The sequence below is a fragment of the Protopterus annectens genome, chromosome 9.part0, assembly GCF_019279795.1.
Source record: "Protopterus annectens isolate FY-2018-M chromosome 9.part0, PAN1.0, whole genome shotgun sequence".
NCBI lineage: Eukaryota > Metazoa > Chordata > Ceratodontiformes > Protopteridae > Protopterus > Protopterus annectens.
Genome location: NC_056743.1, coordinates 321,812,181 through 321,832,390, shown reverse-complemented (window position 1 = coordinate 321,832,390; position 20,210 = coordinate 321,812,181). Strand labels below are relative to the sequence as shown.

General features: G+C 45.0%; 1 protein-coding gene and 1 long non-coding RNA gene across 2 annotated transcripts in view; both read right to left on the bottom strand.

Annotated features, from left to right (window-relative positions):
• ZZEF1 (zinc finger ZZ-type and EF-hand domain containing 1) overlaps positions 1–20,210 on the bottom strand; it is a gene marked incomplete in the record, with an annotated part of 3,903,331 nt that overhangs the window by 754,191 nt on the left and 3,128,930 nt on the right. The window contains 1 exon segment of the mRNA XM_044082903.1: positions 19,860–19,992. Coding sequence (XP_043938838.1) covers positions 19,860–19,992 — 133 coding nt within the window.
• LOC122811215 lies at positions 613–13,434 on the bottom strand. Its single transcript, XR_006366225.1, has 3 exons — positions 13,295–13,434; positions 12,793–12,795; positions 613–624 (listed from the first exon to the last, which is right to left on the bottom strand). It is a non-coding gene; the product is annotated as an uncharacterized LOC122811215 (long non-coding RNA).

Genomic DNA, 20,210 nt, shown 5'->3' with positions numbered 1-20,210 from the left:
TGAGCAGTTTTTTCCATCTCGTTCAACTTTCTGGTTTGAAAGCAGCACGTGTGCCTGTTTCCCACCTTTCCTGTAACTTGCCTAGTCTGGTTAGAGTTGCTGTATCCAGGATTGTTAGTAAGCTTCTAAAACTCCCAAGCCTTTCTGTGTTGGAGGGAAGCCTTCTAGCTTATTAGTGGGAGTGGTAAGCACTAGGTAGCCTATCCTCCATGGGAAGAGTGAGTTTTGGCCGAGAAATTGTTGTTTATTTGGCCGTTTGGGCAGTTTTCCATCTCTTTCAACTTGCTGGCTTAAAAGCCTATGTTTGTACTTGTTCCCCGCCTTTCCTGTAACTAGTCTAGTCCACGTACAGATTTGCTGTATCTAGGACTCTTTGTAAGCTTCTGAGCCCCCCAAGAAGCCTTCTAGCTCATCAGTGAGCGTGGTAAGCATTAGCTAGCCTATCTACCACAAGAGGAGTGGTTCCTGGCCCAGAAATTGTAGCTATTGGCCATTTGGGCAGTTTTGTTTCCAACTCTTTCAACGTTCTGATTTAAAAGCCGCACTTCCGCTTGTTTCCCACCTTTCCTGTAACTAGCCTAGTCCAGATACTGAGTTGCTGTATCCAGGACTGCTGGTAAGCTTCTGAGCTCCACAAACCTTTCTGTGTTGGAAGAAAGCCTTCTAGCTTATCAGTGGGAGTGGTAAGCACTAGGTAGCCTGTCTACCACGAGAGAAGAGGTTATTTGCCCAGAAATTGTAGTTTATTGACCATTTGGACAGTTTGTCCGTCTCTCTCAACTTTCTGGTTTAAAAGACCAAATCTGAGCTTGTTTCCCATCTTTCCTGTAACTAACCTACTGGGTAGCACTAGAAAGCCTTAAATTGATACAAGCCTTCTAGCTTAGAAGAGACACTTTGGAATGATTAAGTATCAGTTTTCTGTACTTTCTTGCTGTACTTAACTGTTTTCTGCCTAAACACAAATTTTCCAGCATTTATTGTGATTTAAAAGCATGTTTTTTTTTACATATTGTACTTATTTGACTGTCTGCACTTTTAAAAAGTTTTTGTTTAAATAATTTGTTTAACTATTGTAGGCTACACACTAAAGTGTGATAGCCTTTTCTGATCGTTTGTAGTCGTTTAAAGCTGTTTTAAGTGTATTTTTTTACAGTTTTTTGCCTGATCTTTTCAAAAAAACAAACAAAAAAAAAAAACAAAAAAAATTCCGTGTTTCCCACCTTTCTAAGCTAGTATAGTCCAGTTTTCAGTATAGTGCTGAATTCAGGGCTGTGATACTTATGGTTTCTGAGTTGCCCATATCTTACTTAGATAGAAGGAAGTTTCTCTGTTCACCTGTGAGAGAAGGGAGCTTTGAGCAACCTATCTGTCCCTGGAGGAGTGGTTCCAGCCCAGAAGTTAGTAGTTTATTGACCATTTTGGGCTAATTTCTCTCTCTTTAATTTCCCTACTATAAAAACTGCATCTGCACGGTTTTGCGCAACAGGCAGTGCCACTTAGCTACGGTTAAATTATTCCTGGCTCCACAAAGTCCCCTCTTCAGTTTTTCCCCTGAAACTAGTCTACCTCTCAACGTAAGCACTCAAAAAGCATCTTACAGCCCAGCACTTGCTCAGACCTAATAGCAAGCACTAATATACCCTGACACTGATTGCCCAGCAGGGCAAGGCTCTTTATTCACCCCTCACTAACCAAGCGACTAAGCAGATCACCCTACTATTCAGGCATGACCAAAGGGCAACTTCAGGTGTACTCTCCAGTCCAGCTGGTGAATCTGGGTATCCTGAGGCAATGCTACAACTGCCTCATATATACATACAACCCTCTCCTCCTACCCCAAAACACTAACATTTGCGAGAGATGCAATTATACAGCCAAACTGGAAGCTAAGCTGTCTCCACCCAAGACTGGAACAAGTCAAGAGAAGGTGAACACTTGCACCACACCTCCAGCCGCACACAGACCTACTAAAACAGCACTGGCAAAAAATACACAAAATCATACTCGGAGGCTCTAAATCAAAACATGCAAAAGCATCAGAGACCTCCAAAGCAGACACCCAAACAACCTGCACTTCTCGTCACAAACCAGACACATAAAACACAAAATTAGTGTGCCACACAATCACAGTCCTTAAGGCAAAATAATATACCTAACACACTAGTAAAAGGTGACTCTATAGTCAGGCACACTGACGTCCCACTCACTAGGCTGGATAAGCTGAAGGTTACTGTTAGCTGCCTGTCGGGAGCCAGAATCCACCACATAACACAAGCACTCAGGTCACTCCAGAAAAAGTACAAATATGACTATGTCATTGTTCATGTTGGTGTGAATGACCTGAAACTTACCTCCCTGGACTACATGAAAAGAGACACGGAAGAGCTCTATGATCATGCAGCCCAGGCTGGTATGACCCTGACCCTGAGTAGCATCCTGCCCTCACCAAGAATGATACCTCAGTATAAAGAAAAAAATATCAATTTCAACAATTGGCTAAGCTTCTGGTGTCATTCAAAGGGGATCCAGTGTCTGTCAGCCTGGGACGACATGCTCGATAAGCCGCGTTGCTTCGCAAGAGACAGCTTGCACCTGTCACCCCTAGGCTTTCGAATACTGGCCAAGGCTCTTGTTGCCCCCATAGTGCCTTTTTAGGTAAGGCTCAAAAGTCAAACCCACCTCCGTAAACAGCACAATTAAAGCACAATTAACAAAAAAACTGAAGATTATGCTACTCAACACCAGGAGTTTAAATCTCAAAATGCATGCACTCGAAGCATTCCTCAGTATGGAGAACGTCGACATCTGCGCAGTAACTGAAACCTGGTTCAAGGCTCCAGAGAGCATCCCAGCACTACCGGGCTACAACTCATACCATATGTTTCGGCCACAGAACACGGACCGAAACACAAAAGGAGGGGGGTGTATCCATATTCATCAAGGATGCCTACACCTCCAGGTTAGTGGCACAGCATGATACCTCTGAGATCATCCATGTGCAACTAACATCGGTCAAATCTGCAATGCAAATTGTGGCCTGCTACAGATCACCCTCCATGACCCAGGACCACCACTCCACCTTTCTGGAGACACTGGAAAACATGAAGGTCCTACCGAACACCCTGATATTGGGCGATTTCAATTATCCTATCATTCATTGGGAAAACTACGCGAGTACAAATTCCCAGGCCCAGCGCTTCCTGGAATTCATCAACTCAAACGCCCTGGATCAGCTGGTAAACTCCCCTACCAGAGGTGAAAACATACTGGACCTGGTCATCACCAACATGGGCGACAGGTGTTCCACAACGGAGGTCAACCCATCACTGGTTAGATCAGATCATAAACTAATCACTCTGGATGTCCACACCCCACCACCACCCCAAACTAAGGAAACCACAGTAAAAAAACTTTTCTAAAGCAAACTTCACCTTACTTAAGACAGAGGTGGTAAGTTTCACAGCCCCCACGCTAAAGGATAACGCTGCCCAAGATGCAGAAACCTTTACAAAAGCACTCTATGAGCACCTACAAGGATGCATGGATCGTGCCATACCTAGCAAAACCAAGACTCGCTCCTCTAAGAGAAGGAAACCAGTTTGGTGGACCCCTGCAATAATAAACAGGCTATACAATAGAAGGAGGAAACTAGTTCAGAAAAAAGCAAATCCCAAGAAGGAAAGACATCCCTGATCAGTATCAGTAAGAAACTAAGGTCCCTCATAAAATCATCCAAGGCTAACTTCAAAAGAAAAATAGCCACGGATTCAAAAGATAACCACAAAGCCTTCTTTAGCTATGTTAAGAATCTAAGTGGCAACTCGCAGATATGCACTGAACTAGTGCAAAACAGCACAAAATATACTGAACCTACTGATATTGCCAACATCTTGGCAGACAGATTCAGTGCAAACTTCACCCCCCTCTCACCTCCAAAAGGGCCCACAACGATACCAGAAAAGTGTAGTGTCCCAAAAGTCACAGACACACAGGTGAAAAAAGCCCTTTCAAAAGCTGAAAAACACAGCGTCAATGGGACCAGATAGTGTCCCAGGCTGCGTCTTGCACGAACTACAGAACGCACTAACCCCACACCTAAACACGCTGTTCACCCTCAGCCTCTCCACAGGCTATGTGCCAATAGAATGGCACACAGCAACAGTTATTCCTCTCCACAAAGGAGGGGCCACAACTGACCCTGGTAACTATCGCCTCATAAGCCTGACTAGCCTGGTCTGCAAGGCTATGGAGCGCATCATCATGGAACTCATTAACAAAGGCATTGGGAACCTCCAAACACTTGACCTGACCCAGTTCGGCTTTGATAAGGGCAGATTATGCCTACTAAACCTGGTCGACTTCTTCGAGACAGTCACCAATGCCATAGATAAGGGAAAGGTGGTTCACACAGCCTACTTTGACCTCGTCAAGGCTTTCGACACCATTCCCCACTCGGGTATTACAGAAAAACTCACCAGCCTAAACATAAACCCCTACGTCATGAGATGGGTTGCCAACTGGCTTACAGACAGAACTCACACGGTAAGAATAGCGAGCTCCAGGTCAGACTCTAAAACAGTCACAAATGGTGTCCCGCAAGGCTCGGTCCTGGGACCCCTACTGTTCAGCGTATACTTCTCAGAAGTACAGGCAAACACAGGAGGACTATGGCTAACCAAGTTCGCAGATGACTGCAAATTGGGAGCCATAATTGACTCTCCGGCTGACACGGACATCCTCCAAAAGGGCCTTACTGAGACGGACACCTGGTGTCAAAATCATGGCCTTAAGCTAAATGCCAAAAAATGCATAGTCATCCCATTTGGGAAAAACAAAACACCCACGAATTACCACATAGGTTGGCAGCCCCCTTAATACAGAAGAGGTAATAAGAGATCTGGGGACCCAGGTAGATAGTAATCTCTCCTTTGACAACCATATTGCCAAAATAGTTAGGAACTCCTTCTATGTGGCCCATCTAATTACTAAAGGGTTCGCATCTACAAATGAAGAGGTTATGGTGCCACTCTACTTGTCACTCATTAGACCCATCATAGAGTACAATGCCCCATTTGGGATGTACCTCATAAGACACTTCCAACAGCTGGAAAGACCACAAAAGTACCTCACCAACAGGATTACTGGCCTCAAACACAAGTCCTACGCAGCCCGACTGAAAAAACTCTGACTGTACTCAGTGCTATATCGCTTACTCAGAGGTTATCTCTGCCCGACTTACAAAGCCATGTCCAAACTCAGAATTGATGGACATGCTCCATCTAAAGAAATCCAAGTCACTTGGAGCCAAGCTCTCTAGTGAGCTAAACCTCGCCACAACAATAAGTAGAACATGCTGGAGGGATAGATTCCTGTCACAGAGACTCCCCCATGTTTTGGAACAAAATTCCAAATTACATCAGGCACAGCCCCTCACTAACACTCTTCAAGAGAAACCTTGACGAGTGGATGGGTAACAGAAAATACACCCCTGGGATCACTTCATTGGCTCTGCTTGACAGAGGATCAGTTAATTAATCAATGGGGCAGCGAAAGCCAACACACTCTGGCTAGGCTTATAAATGCCCTTGGGCAGATAGCCTAGTACCTACCTATGAACGTATAACCTAGACGTATATTGTTAGAACATTTTTGTTACCAGACAAGTTTTCACATGACAAGAAATTCCTTTTTTAGGGCATGTTTACTGAAATATTAACAGAAATATGAAAACATATGCTTGACTGTATGAGTTTGCATTGTCCTCCTCACGGTCGAGTGGCATTCGAAAGACATGTGTGAATGGGTATGCCTTCGTTGAAGGTTGGGCATCGGGCTGGCACCTCGGCACCGTAAAAAATCTACTGCCAATCATTAGCAGGCCGGAGTTCCACTGTGGTGACCCCTATCCGGGAAAAGCCGAAAGAAGAACAACATCAATATAAACAATGAATATTTTCCAAGATGTGCAACTTACAGGACAAATATGAAAGGCAGTTTTATTCCATCACCTAAGGTTTCACCTGATGTCATGCAATGGTTTGTAAGTCACTTGTTTTTTTGAAGTAACAAGAACAATTTCTAGCAAACAAGCAATATATCAGGAATAATGTGATATAACTGGACACTGACAGTGAATTTTCCTGGCACCCACCATGGCATATCTCACCATACCCCTCAACGACATGTAGGACTCTCAGTTATGAAAACATGAATACAAATATGAACATATGAATAATAATCAATGACCCGTGATTAATTTCTCTAGTGCAGACACATCTTAGGATATCAGTCTTAGTATCCATTTTGTTAATAACTCCTTCCACTTTCTAATAATTCCAATTACAAGCTGGAAAGTCACTTAGAAAATGAAGCCAGACCTAAAAAAAATTCTGGATGCCATAAGGAACTATGGGTTTGAACTGGAAGTATACAAAAAGGTGCTCTTACTTTGCAGCACACAATAAGATTAATGTGCTAAGTGCTTCTGCTTCGGGTACTGCATGGCAAGAAAGACTGAAGAAAATGGTGTCGGATGCCACTTGTATACCCCTGGTGCACTGACATCAGGGAAGAAGCGACAGCAACCGACGCCAGACCAAGACTTTGGAACTCAGGCCAACTACGGGACCACCTGACGGCTGGATAACCCATGTGTGATGACTGCAGCAGTGTAACACGATGAACATCTATGGGTTTGAACTGGAAGTATACAAAAAGATGCTCTTACTTTGCAGCACACAATAAGATTAATGTGCTAATTAACCTCATACAAAAATTGGCAAAATGGAGTCTGGCATCTCTATCACTGTCAAGTGGGGAATAAGTGTGATATAAAATTATGCATCAAGTCTATGTCAGCCTCTACACCAAAATAAGTGTTTCACACAGGGATCCTCCAAAACAATTCTAATTAAACCAAAGCCCAGCAAACAGGAAGGTGGGACAACTAACTGGATGCAACAACTGTCTAGAACCACCTTTCAAGTGACTTTCATGGCACTGCTGTAATCTGACAAATGAGCTGGAAACTATATACAGAATCTGATACAAAGTCAGTGGTAACAAGTAAACCTGTGTGTCAATATCATCACCAATAACATGCTTGAGCTGGAGTATTTCTGACTATTTCTTTGAAAAAAACAATGCATTTCTAAAATAAGAAGTTATGTGCTCACCATAACGTTCCATCTGAGTAGGTAAACTTCATTTGTCTGCAACCTGTGGGATACGGATCCGATCTCGGATCTGAGCCGGCAACTTTACAAAGCTTAGATCCGAGCTCCTAGCTCCTCCCCTTACCCATAATCCCCTGCCAACCCTGACTGACCTCAGATCAAGTTTGCCCGCAAGCACTATAGTAGATAACTAACTACATTATCAGAAATGGTACATCCCTATATGTCATGAAACACATCTGAAGGTCATGGGGACGGAGGGGGGGGGGGACGGTTGCAGACAAATGAAGTTTACCTACTCAGATGGAACGTTACGGTGAGTACATAACTTCTTAATCTGAAGTAGTTAACTTCATTTGGTCTGCAACCTGTGGGACAGAGTCCCCAGCTACCTAAACCTTGGGCGGCCTTCATGGAAGGATATTCCGGAGCACTGCGGAGCCAAAAGAAGTTCTCCCCCTGGAGATAATGTCCAATTTATAATGATTAATGAAGGCATGATTTGAGGCCCAAATTGCTGCTGAACAGATATCATCCAAGGAAACCCTGGATTTAAAGGCGGCAGATGTAGCCATAGCCCTAGTTGAGTGGGCACGAACTCCTTGAGGGGCGGGCCTGCCGGAATTTTGATACGCTGTGATGATACACTGTGAAATCCATTTCGATAAGGAAACTTTTGAGACTGGTTTACCTAGATTAAATATGGCAAAGGAGACCAACAGCTGGTAGAATTGTCTATGACCAGATGTTCCATGAATGTAAAATCTAAGTTGTCTATGTACGTCCAAAGAATGTTATCTGTACTCCCCTTTGTTCTGGTAGTTAGAAAAGAAGACCGGCAAATTGATAGATTGGTTAATATTAGATTCAGAAACTACCTTCGGGAGGAAGGAGGGATTGGCCCTGAGGTAAACCCTATCCTTGTGAAAGGCTAAGTATGGGGGTTTGACAGAAAGAGCTTGTAATTCAGATACTCTCCTGGCTGAAGTAATAGCCACTAGAAAGGCTGTTTTCCAAGACAAATATTTGAGGTCTACTGAAACCGTAGGTTCGAAGGGAGGGGCCGTCAAGGCTTGTAATACCAAGGTCAAATCCCATGGAGGTACCGCTTCCTTTATTGGAGGCCTAAGTAGAAAGGTGCCCTTTAGGAATGTTTTGCACAATTTTGTAGTAATCAAAGGACCCATTTCAGTACCTACGTGATAATGAGAGATAGCTGCTAACTGAACCTTAACTGTAGAACAGCTAGCTCCGCCACTAAAAAGACCTGAAAGGAAATCCAGCACCACAGGCAAGGGGGCTGTAAAAGGATCCAAATTATGGCGTTCCGCCCAGATAGAGAAACGCTTCCATTTACTACCATAGACCTGCCTAGTAGAGGGCTTGTGTGCTGCTACTAGGATAGTTTTAACTGGAGATGAGATACCGGGAGTCCTAGCTACAAGTGGAACTGGAGCAGTCAAGCCGTAAGCTTGAGGATGACCAGGTCGGGAAGTGGGAGCTCCAGGGGGTGGGAAATTAAATCCGGAAGGGGATCTAGAATCCAGGGCGGATTCAGTCGATGAGACCAGAGGTAAGGGAACCAAGCTTGGCGAGGCCAGAATGGGGCAATGAGGATCATCCTGCTCCCCAACCGACTGGCTTTCTGAAGGAGGGGAAGAGGAGGGTAGGCATAGAGAAGACCGGGTGGCCAAGCATGCACCAAGGCGTTCCTCGGGGCTTCCCCGGTAGGGGGAATGAGAGCAAAGTAATTGTTGCATTTTGTGTTTGAGGGAGATGTGAAGCGATCGCAACAGGGCTGCCCACAAACGGCAAAAATTCGACTCGCTACTTGAGGACTGAGGGACCACTCGTAAGGTGAAAGGATGGTGTGACTCAGTCTGTCCGCCAGGATGTTGGTCCATCCCGGAATGTGCATTGCAATGAGAAAGCGGTTGGTGGAGAATGCCCATTCCCACACTCTCATGGCTTCTCAACAGAGTGGGTAAGACCTAGTTTCCCCTTGTTTGTAGATATACCATACCACAGACATACTGTCTGTCTGGATTGCAATTGTTCCTGCAGGCAGAAGGCTCTGAAGTGCTTGCAACGACAACAGCACTGCCCTCATCTCTAGAACATTTATGTGCAATAAGGTCTCCGAATCGTTCCACGTGCCTTGGACCGCCCTGCCCGAACAATGCCCCCCCACCCAAGACGAGAGGCATCCGTGGTCACTGTGGTGAGGGGGGGCCGTGGCAAAGGGGCATCCCGCCTGGAGGTCCGGCGATTGAAGCCATCAAACGAGAGCCCTCTTGCAGGCTCTGCTGAGAGAAATGGGGTGACTCAAGGGATACTGATGAAGGGACCACTGGACTTGCAGAGTCCACTGTAAAATCCTCATGTTCAGATGTGCCATGGGAAGAAGGTTTATTGTGGCTGCCATGGACCCCAGGGCCCTCAGAACCAATCCCGCCGGAGGTTTCGAAGATTGAAAGATGGCCCGCACATGTGCCCTCAATGTGTGCAACCGGTCGGGAGTTAGGAAGACTAGTTGCCTGTTGGTGTCCAGTCTGGCCCCGATAAAATCTATCACCTGTGTCGGGGTGAGAGAGGACTTGTCTGAGTTTATAGTGATCCCTAGTTGTGGAGCAAGGTTGAGGAAGTAGTCCCTGGCTAAGCATAGTAGATGTCTTGTTGGAGCGGTGAGGAGCCAGTCATCCAGGTATGGGAAAACCTGCATTCCCTGGAGTCTCAGGTGGGCCGCTATCACTGCTAATACATTGGTGAACACCCCTGGGGGCTGAGGTGAGACTGAAGGGAAGGACCCTGAATTGATAATGACTGGCTCCTAGCCGGAAGCGGAGAAACCTCCTGGATCGCACGTCCATCAATATGTGGTAGTACACGTCCTTGAGGTCTATCGAGCACATCCAGTCGTTCTCCCGCAAGAGGGGGAGAATAGACTGAAGAGTGACCATCTGGAACTTTTCTTTGGTTACTGACAGATTTAGTAGGGAAAGATCGAGGATGGGCCTTAGGTCCCCCATCTTTTTTGGCACCAAAAAGAACCTGGAGTAGTAACCCGATCTGGACTGTCCTGGGGGGATGTGCTGGATAGCTACTTTTTCTAAAAGCTGCCGAATTTCTGCAGCTGCAGCCTCCCTCTGATTGGGTGGAACATCGGGGAGGTGTTTAGGGGTGTAGGGAATGTAAGAAAGGGGAATTCTGTATCCTCTGGATATGATATGAAGCACCCAGCAGTTTGTTGTAATGGACTCCCAAGCTGCCAGGTGCCTCGAGAAGTGCCCCCCAACTGCCTCCAGAGTGGAGCAGTCGGGCAACCCCTCAGGGTTGTTGCGTGGGCCGATCAGAGAAGGTTTCTCTGGACTCAAAGTTCTTCGGGCCCCCCCTGCCTCTAGGGCGGCGTCCACCCTGTCCTCCTCTGCCGCGGAAGGACTGGCAGTCCGGAGCGGACTGGGACTGTTGCGACTTTCGGAACCACATCTTCTTCTGTCCCTTTTGGTTCCTGGAGAAGGGCCTCTGGGGAGCAGAAAAAACGGACTCTGACGGCAGACGTCTTCCCGTCCTTTTCGTTCTGGACTAAAGTCTCGCGAACTGTCTTGCCAAATAAGGCAGAACCATCGAAGGGGGCATTCGCAAAGGACGCCTTGAAGGGTTCTGCGAAATCACAATGTCGGAGCCAGGCCTGACGCCTCATAACTAGGCCTACTCCACTGGCTCTTGCGGCTCCCTCTGTAGCGTGGGATACAAGCCGCATATAGGTGCTGGTTGTAGACCTAAGAGTGGCCATGCGAGTGGAGTACAACTGTTTGTCCTCCGCCGACATGGACTCCGGGGGCGATGTAGCGTACTCTTTAATAAGGTCTCGCTGCAGCCGTATCACATGTGCCATGTAGTTCAGGGACCTTACAGCGAAGGTCGCTGAACTAAAGACCCGCTTTCCAAGACGGTCCATCGAGCGAGACTCCTTGCTCGGGCGGCTCTCTTGGGCCAATTCCCTCTTGGTGGCTGCCGCCACCAACATGGCATCTACGGGGGGGGGTCTCTTGCTCCAATGGGACTTCTCAGTGGGGGGGCTTAGAATTCTGTCTGGATGTTTGGGGAATGGCTCCACAGTGTCTGGCTCCTTCCACGCCCTAGTGGTAATTAGGTCCACTAAGGGGTCGGCCGGAGGGGACATCCAAGAGGTAGATGGGCCTGCTTCGAACACCTCCAGGAACACGGATTCATCCGAGGAAGCCTTGGGGGCGGACCACCCCCCCTTATCCTAAGCATTTCCATGATGCCTCCAAAGGAGACATCCTCGGGGGGTGACTTTGGGGAGCCTTCCCCCTCATCCAAATCCATGTCTTCTGTCAAGGACTCGGGGGAGTCCACGTGCCTCCTCTTGCACTTTCGCTTGTGAGGAACATGCTCGGGGGGGCTGTCCGAGGACGTCTTACCAGCCACGTCTTGTTCCAGGGGAAAGACCTGAGACGTCAAAGCAGGCTGTCCCTGTGGCTGGGTGATGGAAGCCTGACCCTACCGAGAGGGAGTGCGGGATGGAACCGAAGCAAGGACCGGGGGCTTGGATGCACTCAACAGAGCCCTCACCACCACATCAAAGGCAGAGGGAGAGCCGCTCTCTCTGGGATCCAAGAGCAGACCCTCGCTCAGATCCAATGGATGGATCGGAACCGGCGCCGACAGCATCGGATCCGAAGGACCAGTGTGCTCCGACCTGGACGTAGCCGAAGGCACACAGACCCCCTCGGATCCGAAGCTCAGACCACGGCTCTGAGAGCTCGGATCCAACAGACTCGAAGGAAGAGTCGGAGCCGAAGTACCCGATACTGTCGGTGCCGACCCACCCCTGGCTCCAACGCTGCCTGGCACCGAGCGCTCCGAACCCGGGAAGCGGGTTGGAGAAGGAGCTATCGAGGCAAAGAAGGGTGTTGAGCTCCCCCCTGGAGGGGGGGGGAGGCAGGAGCACTCCCATCTGCAGCTGGGCCTGGATGAACCTTCGCATCATCCAGTCCAAATCTGCATCCGAAAGGCTACGGGTGGATCTCGACGAGGCCACCGAGGCTGGCCGGGAGTGCCGCCTTGATGACCTCGACGGAGATCGGGTCTCCTCCTCCTCGGGTCCCGGTGAGAAGCACGGAGACCAGAGCCGAGAAGGAGGAGACCTAGACGCCCTGGAGGGAGAAGCCCGCTTAGCCAGAGGGGGCCGAAGCGGAGGCCTCGGTCCGCCGCTTGTGGTGCTTCTCCCTACTCTTTTTCTTTCCTGGCTTCCCTCTCCTCCGGTGCAGAAGCGGGAGTTTGAGTCCAGGCCGAGAGGAGAAAGGCAGGAGTGGCCGCCACCAAAGCCTGGGAGGAGGCCACAGAAGCACCGGAGACCGAAGCCGAATCCGGGGGCAAGAGTCCCGCTAGGATCAGCTTCGATCTCCGGTCCTTCAGTGCCCTGGGGTTGAACGCCGCGCAGATAGAACACCCAGAGGAGAGGTGCTCAACCCCAAGGCACCGGACACACAGAGTGTGGTCATCCGCTGGGGAGAGCTTATGGCCACACTCGGTGCACTTAGAAAATATCGGTTTTGGGGCCTCAGACATATTAAACTAAAAGAAAAACTCACTCAGTAGGCCCCAAACACACTAAACACACACACACAGACTACGACCAGCGAAGAATGGGGAGGAAAAATTTGACTAAAATTTAAAAAGGTTATTTAAAAATGAGTTTATAACAAGGGAAACCTAACCAACACAAAACACTCTCACAAGTTTATAGGGAGAAAATTAAGAAACAAGGACTTATCTGACCAAAAAACCAGGAGCTCGCAATCTAGCTGCTGTTCAGAAGCGCAGCAAACTAGATCTGAGGTCAGTCAGGGTTGGCAGGGGATTGTGGGTAAGGGGAGGAGCTAGGAGCTCGGATCTAAGCTTTGTAAAGTTGCCGGCTCGGAATTGGATCCGTATCCCACAGGTTGCAGACCAAATGAAGTTAACTACTTCAGATCAGATATTTTGACTTATGGGTCAAATGCTGTATGATTTTAGAAAAAAAGTAATTTGCATGGCATATCTCAATTTTCATTTTAACTAACGGTAGTAATGCCCAAAGAACCTCATACCTGTTTTCCTCTTTCGGGTCTTCGTATCAACCACAACAGCTCTGTTCTTTTCAGTGAAATGTTTTAAGATGATTACATTATGAGGTTCATCTGCATTGTCCATGTAAACAGAGAGGCTTCCCATAGAAAGGACCTGAGATACAACACACAGTTTTAGGGCAAAGCACTGTTAAAGATCATCTGTTTTAATGCACATTTTGTTTTCTTTCTTTAGTTGTTCTGTTACTTCTCTAACTGCATTTAACTTGAATAACGGACTTCTAAGTGAACACTGGCCTTTTTTCCAAAGTTCCACACAGCATATGCATTAACAATACTGTACACACCTAGTGATGTAGAACCAAGACTTCCTTTTGATCTTACAAATAAAGAATATCTGAAAAATAAAGAAATGCGAATACACACTTCTGGACACTGGCCAAATAGATAACACTTGCAGGTAAGCAAAATGACAACAGTTCAAATACATATTTACAGTAGATAAACATGAGTACTAAATACAGAAAAATGGAAGTGAAATAAAAGGGATTTAACCATAACAAATCTTTAAGAAGCGCACTCATCCTTGGTAACAGTTATAACTATATATTGCAGGCAGTAGGACTGCCTGGCACTCGGAGCTGCACAGGTTACCAAGTTCCCTCCCAGCCTCCCATAATGTACTTCATCTTGTTGATATTCAGTTCATCCTTGGTATGTAAATGTACTCCCATCCAATTCTTACAGAGACTTTCAAATCAAAGTTTCTGCAACAAAACTGGAATTTTTTTTCAACCTTCTGATGAATAAGTGGGTTATTAGCTATAGTCTAAACTGACCACTGATGTTGGCTGTTAGACTGAGGGTTTTCATTTTACTCTTAGTGTGTTCACTGTAATACATTAAGGTAGAATAAAATGCCTGAAAATATACAGTCAGACTTGTGTTTTCATGTATGAATTCAGTTTCAAGGGAAGACAGCTCAGAAGAAAGGAAAATATAAGCATGAGAAGTGGAGAAATAATAGTTTTCAGGGAAAGCTACAGAATGTTCCTTTCACAAGGGAAAGATATGTGTACTTGCAATGGAATGCTGTATAAAGAATAGACAGTTAAGCACTGTGAGACACATGCAACACAAGGCTTGAAAACCAAGTCTAAAGAGGCATGTAAAACATTACAGGGTTTTGGTATTATTAGGAAATACTTCAGACACAGTCAAGTTAGCTTTTGCACTGATATGCAAAAGGTCTTTACAGTACATACACTCGAGCCTGAGTATAGAAGCCAGGTTAAATATCCATACTATTCAGGAGAAAGAGACTTTTTCAGTTGATATTATTCAGAAGAATCAGAATACACGTGCAGAAACTTTGGATATATTTATCAGCACTGTTACTGTTACCCAGCATTCCAGAATTTCTACATTCTGTTATATTGTTTATCAGCACTGTTATTGGAAACGGTATTTGGATATTGTTACACATCTAACAAATCATTTGTATCCTAACTACAGCGCGTAAATACTTCATTCTGAAAAGTATAAATAAAGACTTGGTCGATAAAGGAGAGACTGGCACCTGCTCAACACAAGTTTGGGTAATTAACAGATAAAGGCATTCATTCCAGTCTCATTTCAGTTCAGTTAATTCCAGTATACTACAGTCTTATCAATTCTTTCAATGGCAAGGCTACCATAGATGGGGGTCAACAGTTAAAGTAAGTCCCAAAACCCCATAGCAACCTTAACAGCAGTCAGATTACATGCATTCTATAGAATGGACTTCAGGGTAAAGTAAAAGCAGTCTCCAACACTTTTTTCCAGTCTATCAGTAACTAAAGCAGAAGTGTTTCATAACAAATTTTTCAGCAGCACACCAGTGTTTTTCCAGACAAGAGACTGTGAACTCCATATAGAATAACGCCATAGTCAACACTAGAGTTACTCTTTACAGAGCAGACCTTTCAGTAAGACACCACTAATATTCCAGATGTGAACTTCACACAGAAAACACCCAGTGCAGACAACATACCTCTACATACAGTAATTGCAGCTGTTACAGATTGCAGAGCACCAGTGTTTCTTCAAAACACTACTTCAGAAAAAGTCTCAAAGAACATCAACAGATCAGCAATACTTCAGAAAATCTACAAACTTCAGTAGTGTTCCTTCAGAACATAAGAAAACATTACCAGTTATCAGCAATGTACTTCATCTCCACAAACTTTCAAATGTCCAGTGCGATGTCACACAGTCAAGAAGCAAGAAAAAGTTTAAAAAGCTGCAGACAAGACACATTAATCAAAGTTACGCATGTACATTTTAGCTAAATTAGCAGTAATTATCAGATAAGTTTAAATACATCAGTTAAATTACATTGTATAAATATGTCAAACAATACTGCTACAGAAAAGACAGCAGTAAATGTTTGGTTTAAATTAAAAACTGGGTAAAGCAGTCTAAAAAACTGCTTTCCAGAAATGTTCATTTAAAGTTAAAATTTATTAGTTCAGAAATGTTACATCTTTCCAGATGCAAAAGGGCTAAATCACAGAAGCACACTGCAACAGACTCACTATCTCATGATTTGCAGAATGAGTCGGCTTCTGTCAGTATTTATTGCTTACAATCTTCAATCAGTGTAAATGCTACAGTATACACAATTCAAGATACAGAATTAAGTCATAGTAGAATTTCAAATACAAATGTTCACAACACAATAAATTCTAGTTTACATATAATTCAAAGTACAGAGATAAGTAGCAATATTGTAAATACAGATGTAAACACAGCCAACGTACATAACATGCACATTTCCTGACGAAAGATAAAGCAAACATTTGCAATGTCTCAGGTTCACATTATTTCAAATACAGATGTTCAGAATGTCAAAAATTCTAGCTTTTCAGAAGCCAGTGCAAATATTGCACTGAAGGAGGATAACAGGGATCAGAGTGCAGATTTTGATCAGTCTACTAAACTAAACACCAGCATAGATAATATACAGATTTCAGAGCAAAGTAAAGAAGTTGATTGACTTCAGTAATTGGCTTAGTTTTTTGGTGTCATTCTAAGGGGGTGTGTTATATTTGTCAGCATGGAAAGAGACAGTCAACAAGATCACGCTGCTTTGCCAGGGATGGTCTGCACCTCTCCCCTCTAGGCTTTCGAAAATTAGCTAAAAAGTACAGTTTTGTACCTACCATAAATGTAGATGTTCGAAGATCCACATTGCTGCAGTCCTTACTTATGGGTAGTCCGCGGTCCTCGGTCGGCCCGAATACCAAAGTATTAGGCTGACGTCGGTCATGGGCGCCTAGAACTGACATCAGAGCTTCAGGGTATAAAGGCGCATGACCGACGTCATATCCTCAGTCTTTTCTTGCCCCAGATGTCAGAAGGCCGAACAAGAAGGCCACAGTCAAAAACAGAATACCTCCCAAAAACATGCCCAACAACAACCAACACCTAAAGCATAGCACCCTGTTAAACTACAGTGGGGAAGGAGGGAGGGTATTGACTGCAGCAATGTGGATCTTCTAACATCTACATTTATGGTAGGTACAAACTGTACTATGTTCTTCATCTCACATTGCTGCAGTCCTTACTTATGGGTAGAATCCCAAAGCAACGGGAAAGGGAGGTTGGTAAAAATCATAAAGCATTAGGGGCTGCTAAAATGCCCAGTAAAATTGCAGTGGCAAATCCAGCCCTAGACTTAGAATAGAGAGGAAGGTGGTAATGTTTAGAAAAAGTATGCACTGAACTCCGAGTAGCTGCCTCCAAAATGTCTTTTGTAGCTACCCCCCTTAGAAAGGCCGTGGAAGTAGCAGTAGCCCTAGTGGAATGAGGCCTGATTCCAGCCGGAATCTCCTTACCATGATGGGAATAACAGAAAGAAATACAAAACCCAATCCATTTAGAAATAGTTTGCTTTGAAACAGGTTTACCCTGTGAACCCAAGGCAAAAGAAACAAACAACTGCTGAGACTGTCTGAACTCCTTGGTTCTGTTCAAATAATAACGCAACTGCCTGTGAATATCCAAGGTATGTAAAATTTCCTCCCCTTTATTTTGGGGGTTTGCATAAAAAGTAGGCAAATGAATAGTTTGGTTTAAGGCCACACTAGAAACCACTTTAGGTATAAAAGAAGGATTAGTACGCAAAGATACCCTATCCTTATGAAAAATCAGGAAAGGTTCCACTGCCATGAGGGCCTGTAATTCAGAAACCCTTCTTGCAGAGGTAATGGCCAACAAAAAAGCAGTTTTCCATGACAAATACTTTAACTCGGCCGAAGCTGCAGGCTCAAAAGGTTGTAGAGTAAGCTTTTCCAACACAAAATTGAGATCACAAGCAGGAGTAGGAGCTCTAATGGGGGTCTTATATTCTTTGCCCTCTAAGAAATTGCTTAAACAAAGGGTGAGAGAATAAAGGAGGGTCACAATCATAGTGAGCAGAAATGGCTGCAGCATGGACCTTTATCGAGGAGAAAGACAAACCCATGTCCAATAACTCAGTAAGATATTGAAGAGCAACACTTAAATCAGGTTTGGAGACATCAAAGTCCTTTCCTTTGCTCCAAATAAAAAATCTCCTCCATTTATCAGCGTAAACTTTCCTGGTACTAGGCCTCATGGCCTCCAAAATAACATTCAAAACTTGTTGTGGAAGCTGAGACCCTCCAGAGTCTAAAACAGAATATGCCAGGCTGTTAGGTGCAGAGACTGAATCTTGACATTGAGGAAGTGATTGTCCTCCTGTGACAAAAGGTGCGGAATCAAAGGCAGAGGCCATGGAGGTTCTCGTACTAGACTCCTCAGTAGTGGGTACCAGTGTTGTCGAGGCCAATCCGTGCTATCAAAATCATGGTTGGCTTGTCTTGTCTGGCCTTCAAAAGTACCTTGGGAAGAAGAGGCAGAGGTGGAAAGGCATATACATGCAGATTGTTCCAACTGAATGATATAGCGTCCACCTTCCAAGCTGTGTGATGAAACATTTTTGTGCAAAACTTTGGCAACTGGTAATTTAGTGGAGAAGCGAACAGATCTATGTCTGGAGTTCCCCATAACACTGTCAATTTTTGAAATACATGAGGATCCAATTTCCACTCGTGAGGATCCCTTATTTGTCTGCTCAACACATCTGCTAGGGAGTTCTGTGCTCCTGGCAGAAACCTTGCTTGAAGATTGAGGTGTAGATTGAGAGCAGTCTCCCACAAAATCATCGCTTGTCTGCAAAGAGGGTAAGAATGGGTTCCCCCTTGCTTGTTGATGTACCACATGACAGTAGTGTTGTCTGTTTGAATCAACACCTGCCCTGGGTGAAGTAAGTCTTTGAAAGCCATCAATGCAAACTGGACTGCTAACATTTCCTTCAAGTTGATATGCAAATGTTGGAGTTTGACAGGCCACGTGTCTTGCACCCATTTTCCATTGAGGTGTGCTCCCCAAGCCTTGTCCGAGGCATCTGTCGTTAGAATCTGACTCGCCTCTGGCCGGGTCACAGAGAGTCCCTTGTTTAGGTGACATTCCTGAGCCCACCACAAAAACTCCTTCTGAATGCAAGGTATTATCTGAATGACAGTGTCTAGATCTTGGCAGTGCTGTGTCCATACATTTTTGAGATACCATTGAAGCTTCCTCATATGCAATTTGGCATTGGGAAGCACCAGAATACAAGATGCCATGAACCCCAAGGCTTGAAGGACTGTCCTTGCAGTCAGCCTGGACCATAGAGACATTTGATGAAAATAAAGAGAAAGGCTTCTTTGTTTGTCCGGGGTTAAAAAAGGCCATCTGGGAAGCTGCATTCAGTCTCACACCCAGAAAGCACATGTCCTGAGAGGGTACTAGACTGGACTTTGTTTCGTTCACAGAATACCCTAGGCATCTTAACACTGCCATCACATACTGTAGATGTTGAAGAAGTTCGTCCTTTTCCTGTGCAATAATCAGGCAATCGTCCAAATAAGGATAAATCTGTATTCCTCTTAGTCTGAAAAAGGCTATCACTGGAGCCAGAACCTTTGTGAACACTCTGGGCGCAGTAGATAAACCAAAGGGCAATGCAGAGAACTGATAATGTAAATTTCCAGTCCGAAAACGCAGGTACCTCCTGCAACTGGGCCTGATAGGAACATGAAGGTAAGCCTCTTTGAGATCCAGAGTAACCATCCAGTGATCTTTTCCCAACAGAGGTAAAAGCTGTTGTAAAGTCAGCATCTTGAACTTTGGAATGCCCAGATAAGTGTTGAGGATAGATAAATCCAAAATTGGTCTCCACGTGTTTCCTTTTCTAGCTGCTGTTCAGAAGCATGCAAACTAGATCTGAGGTCAGTCAGGGTTGGCAGGGGATTGTGGGTAAGGGGAGGAGCTAGGAGCTCGGATCTAAGCTTTGTAAAGTTGCCGGCTCGGAATCGGATCTGTATCCCACAGGTTGCAGAACAAATGAAGTTAACTACTTCAGATCAGATATTTTGACTTATGGGTCAAATGCTGTATGATTTTAGAAAAAAAGTAATTTGCATGGCATATCTCAATTTTCATTTTAACTAACGGTAGTAATGCCCAAAGAACCTCATACCTGTTTTCCTCTTTCGGGTCTTCGTATCAACCACAACAGCTCTGTTCTTTTCAGTGAAATGTTTTAAGATGATTACATTATGAGGTTCATCTGCATTGTCCATGTAAACAGAGAGGCTTCCCATAGAAAGGACCTGAGATACAACACACAGTTTTAGGGCAAAGCACTGTTAAAGATCATCTGTTTTAATGCACATTTTGTTTTCTTTCTTTAGTTGTTCTGTTACTTCTCTAACTGCATTTAACTTGAATAACGGACTTCTAAGTGAAGACTGGCCTTTTTTCCAAAGTTCCACACAGCATATGCATTAACAATACTGTACACACCTAGTGATATAGAACCAAGACTTCC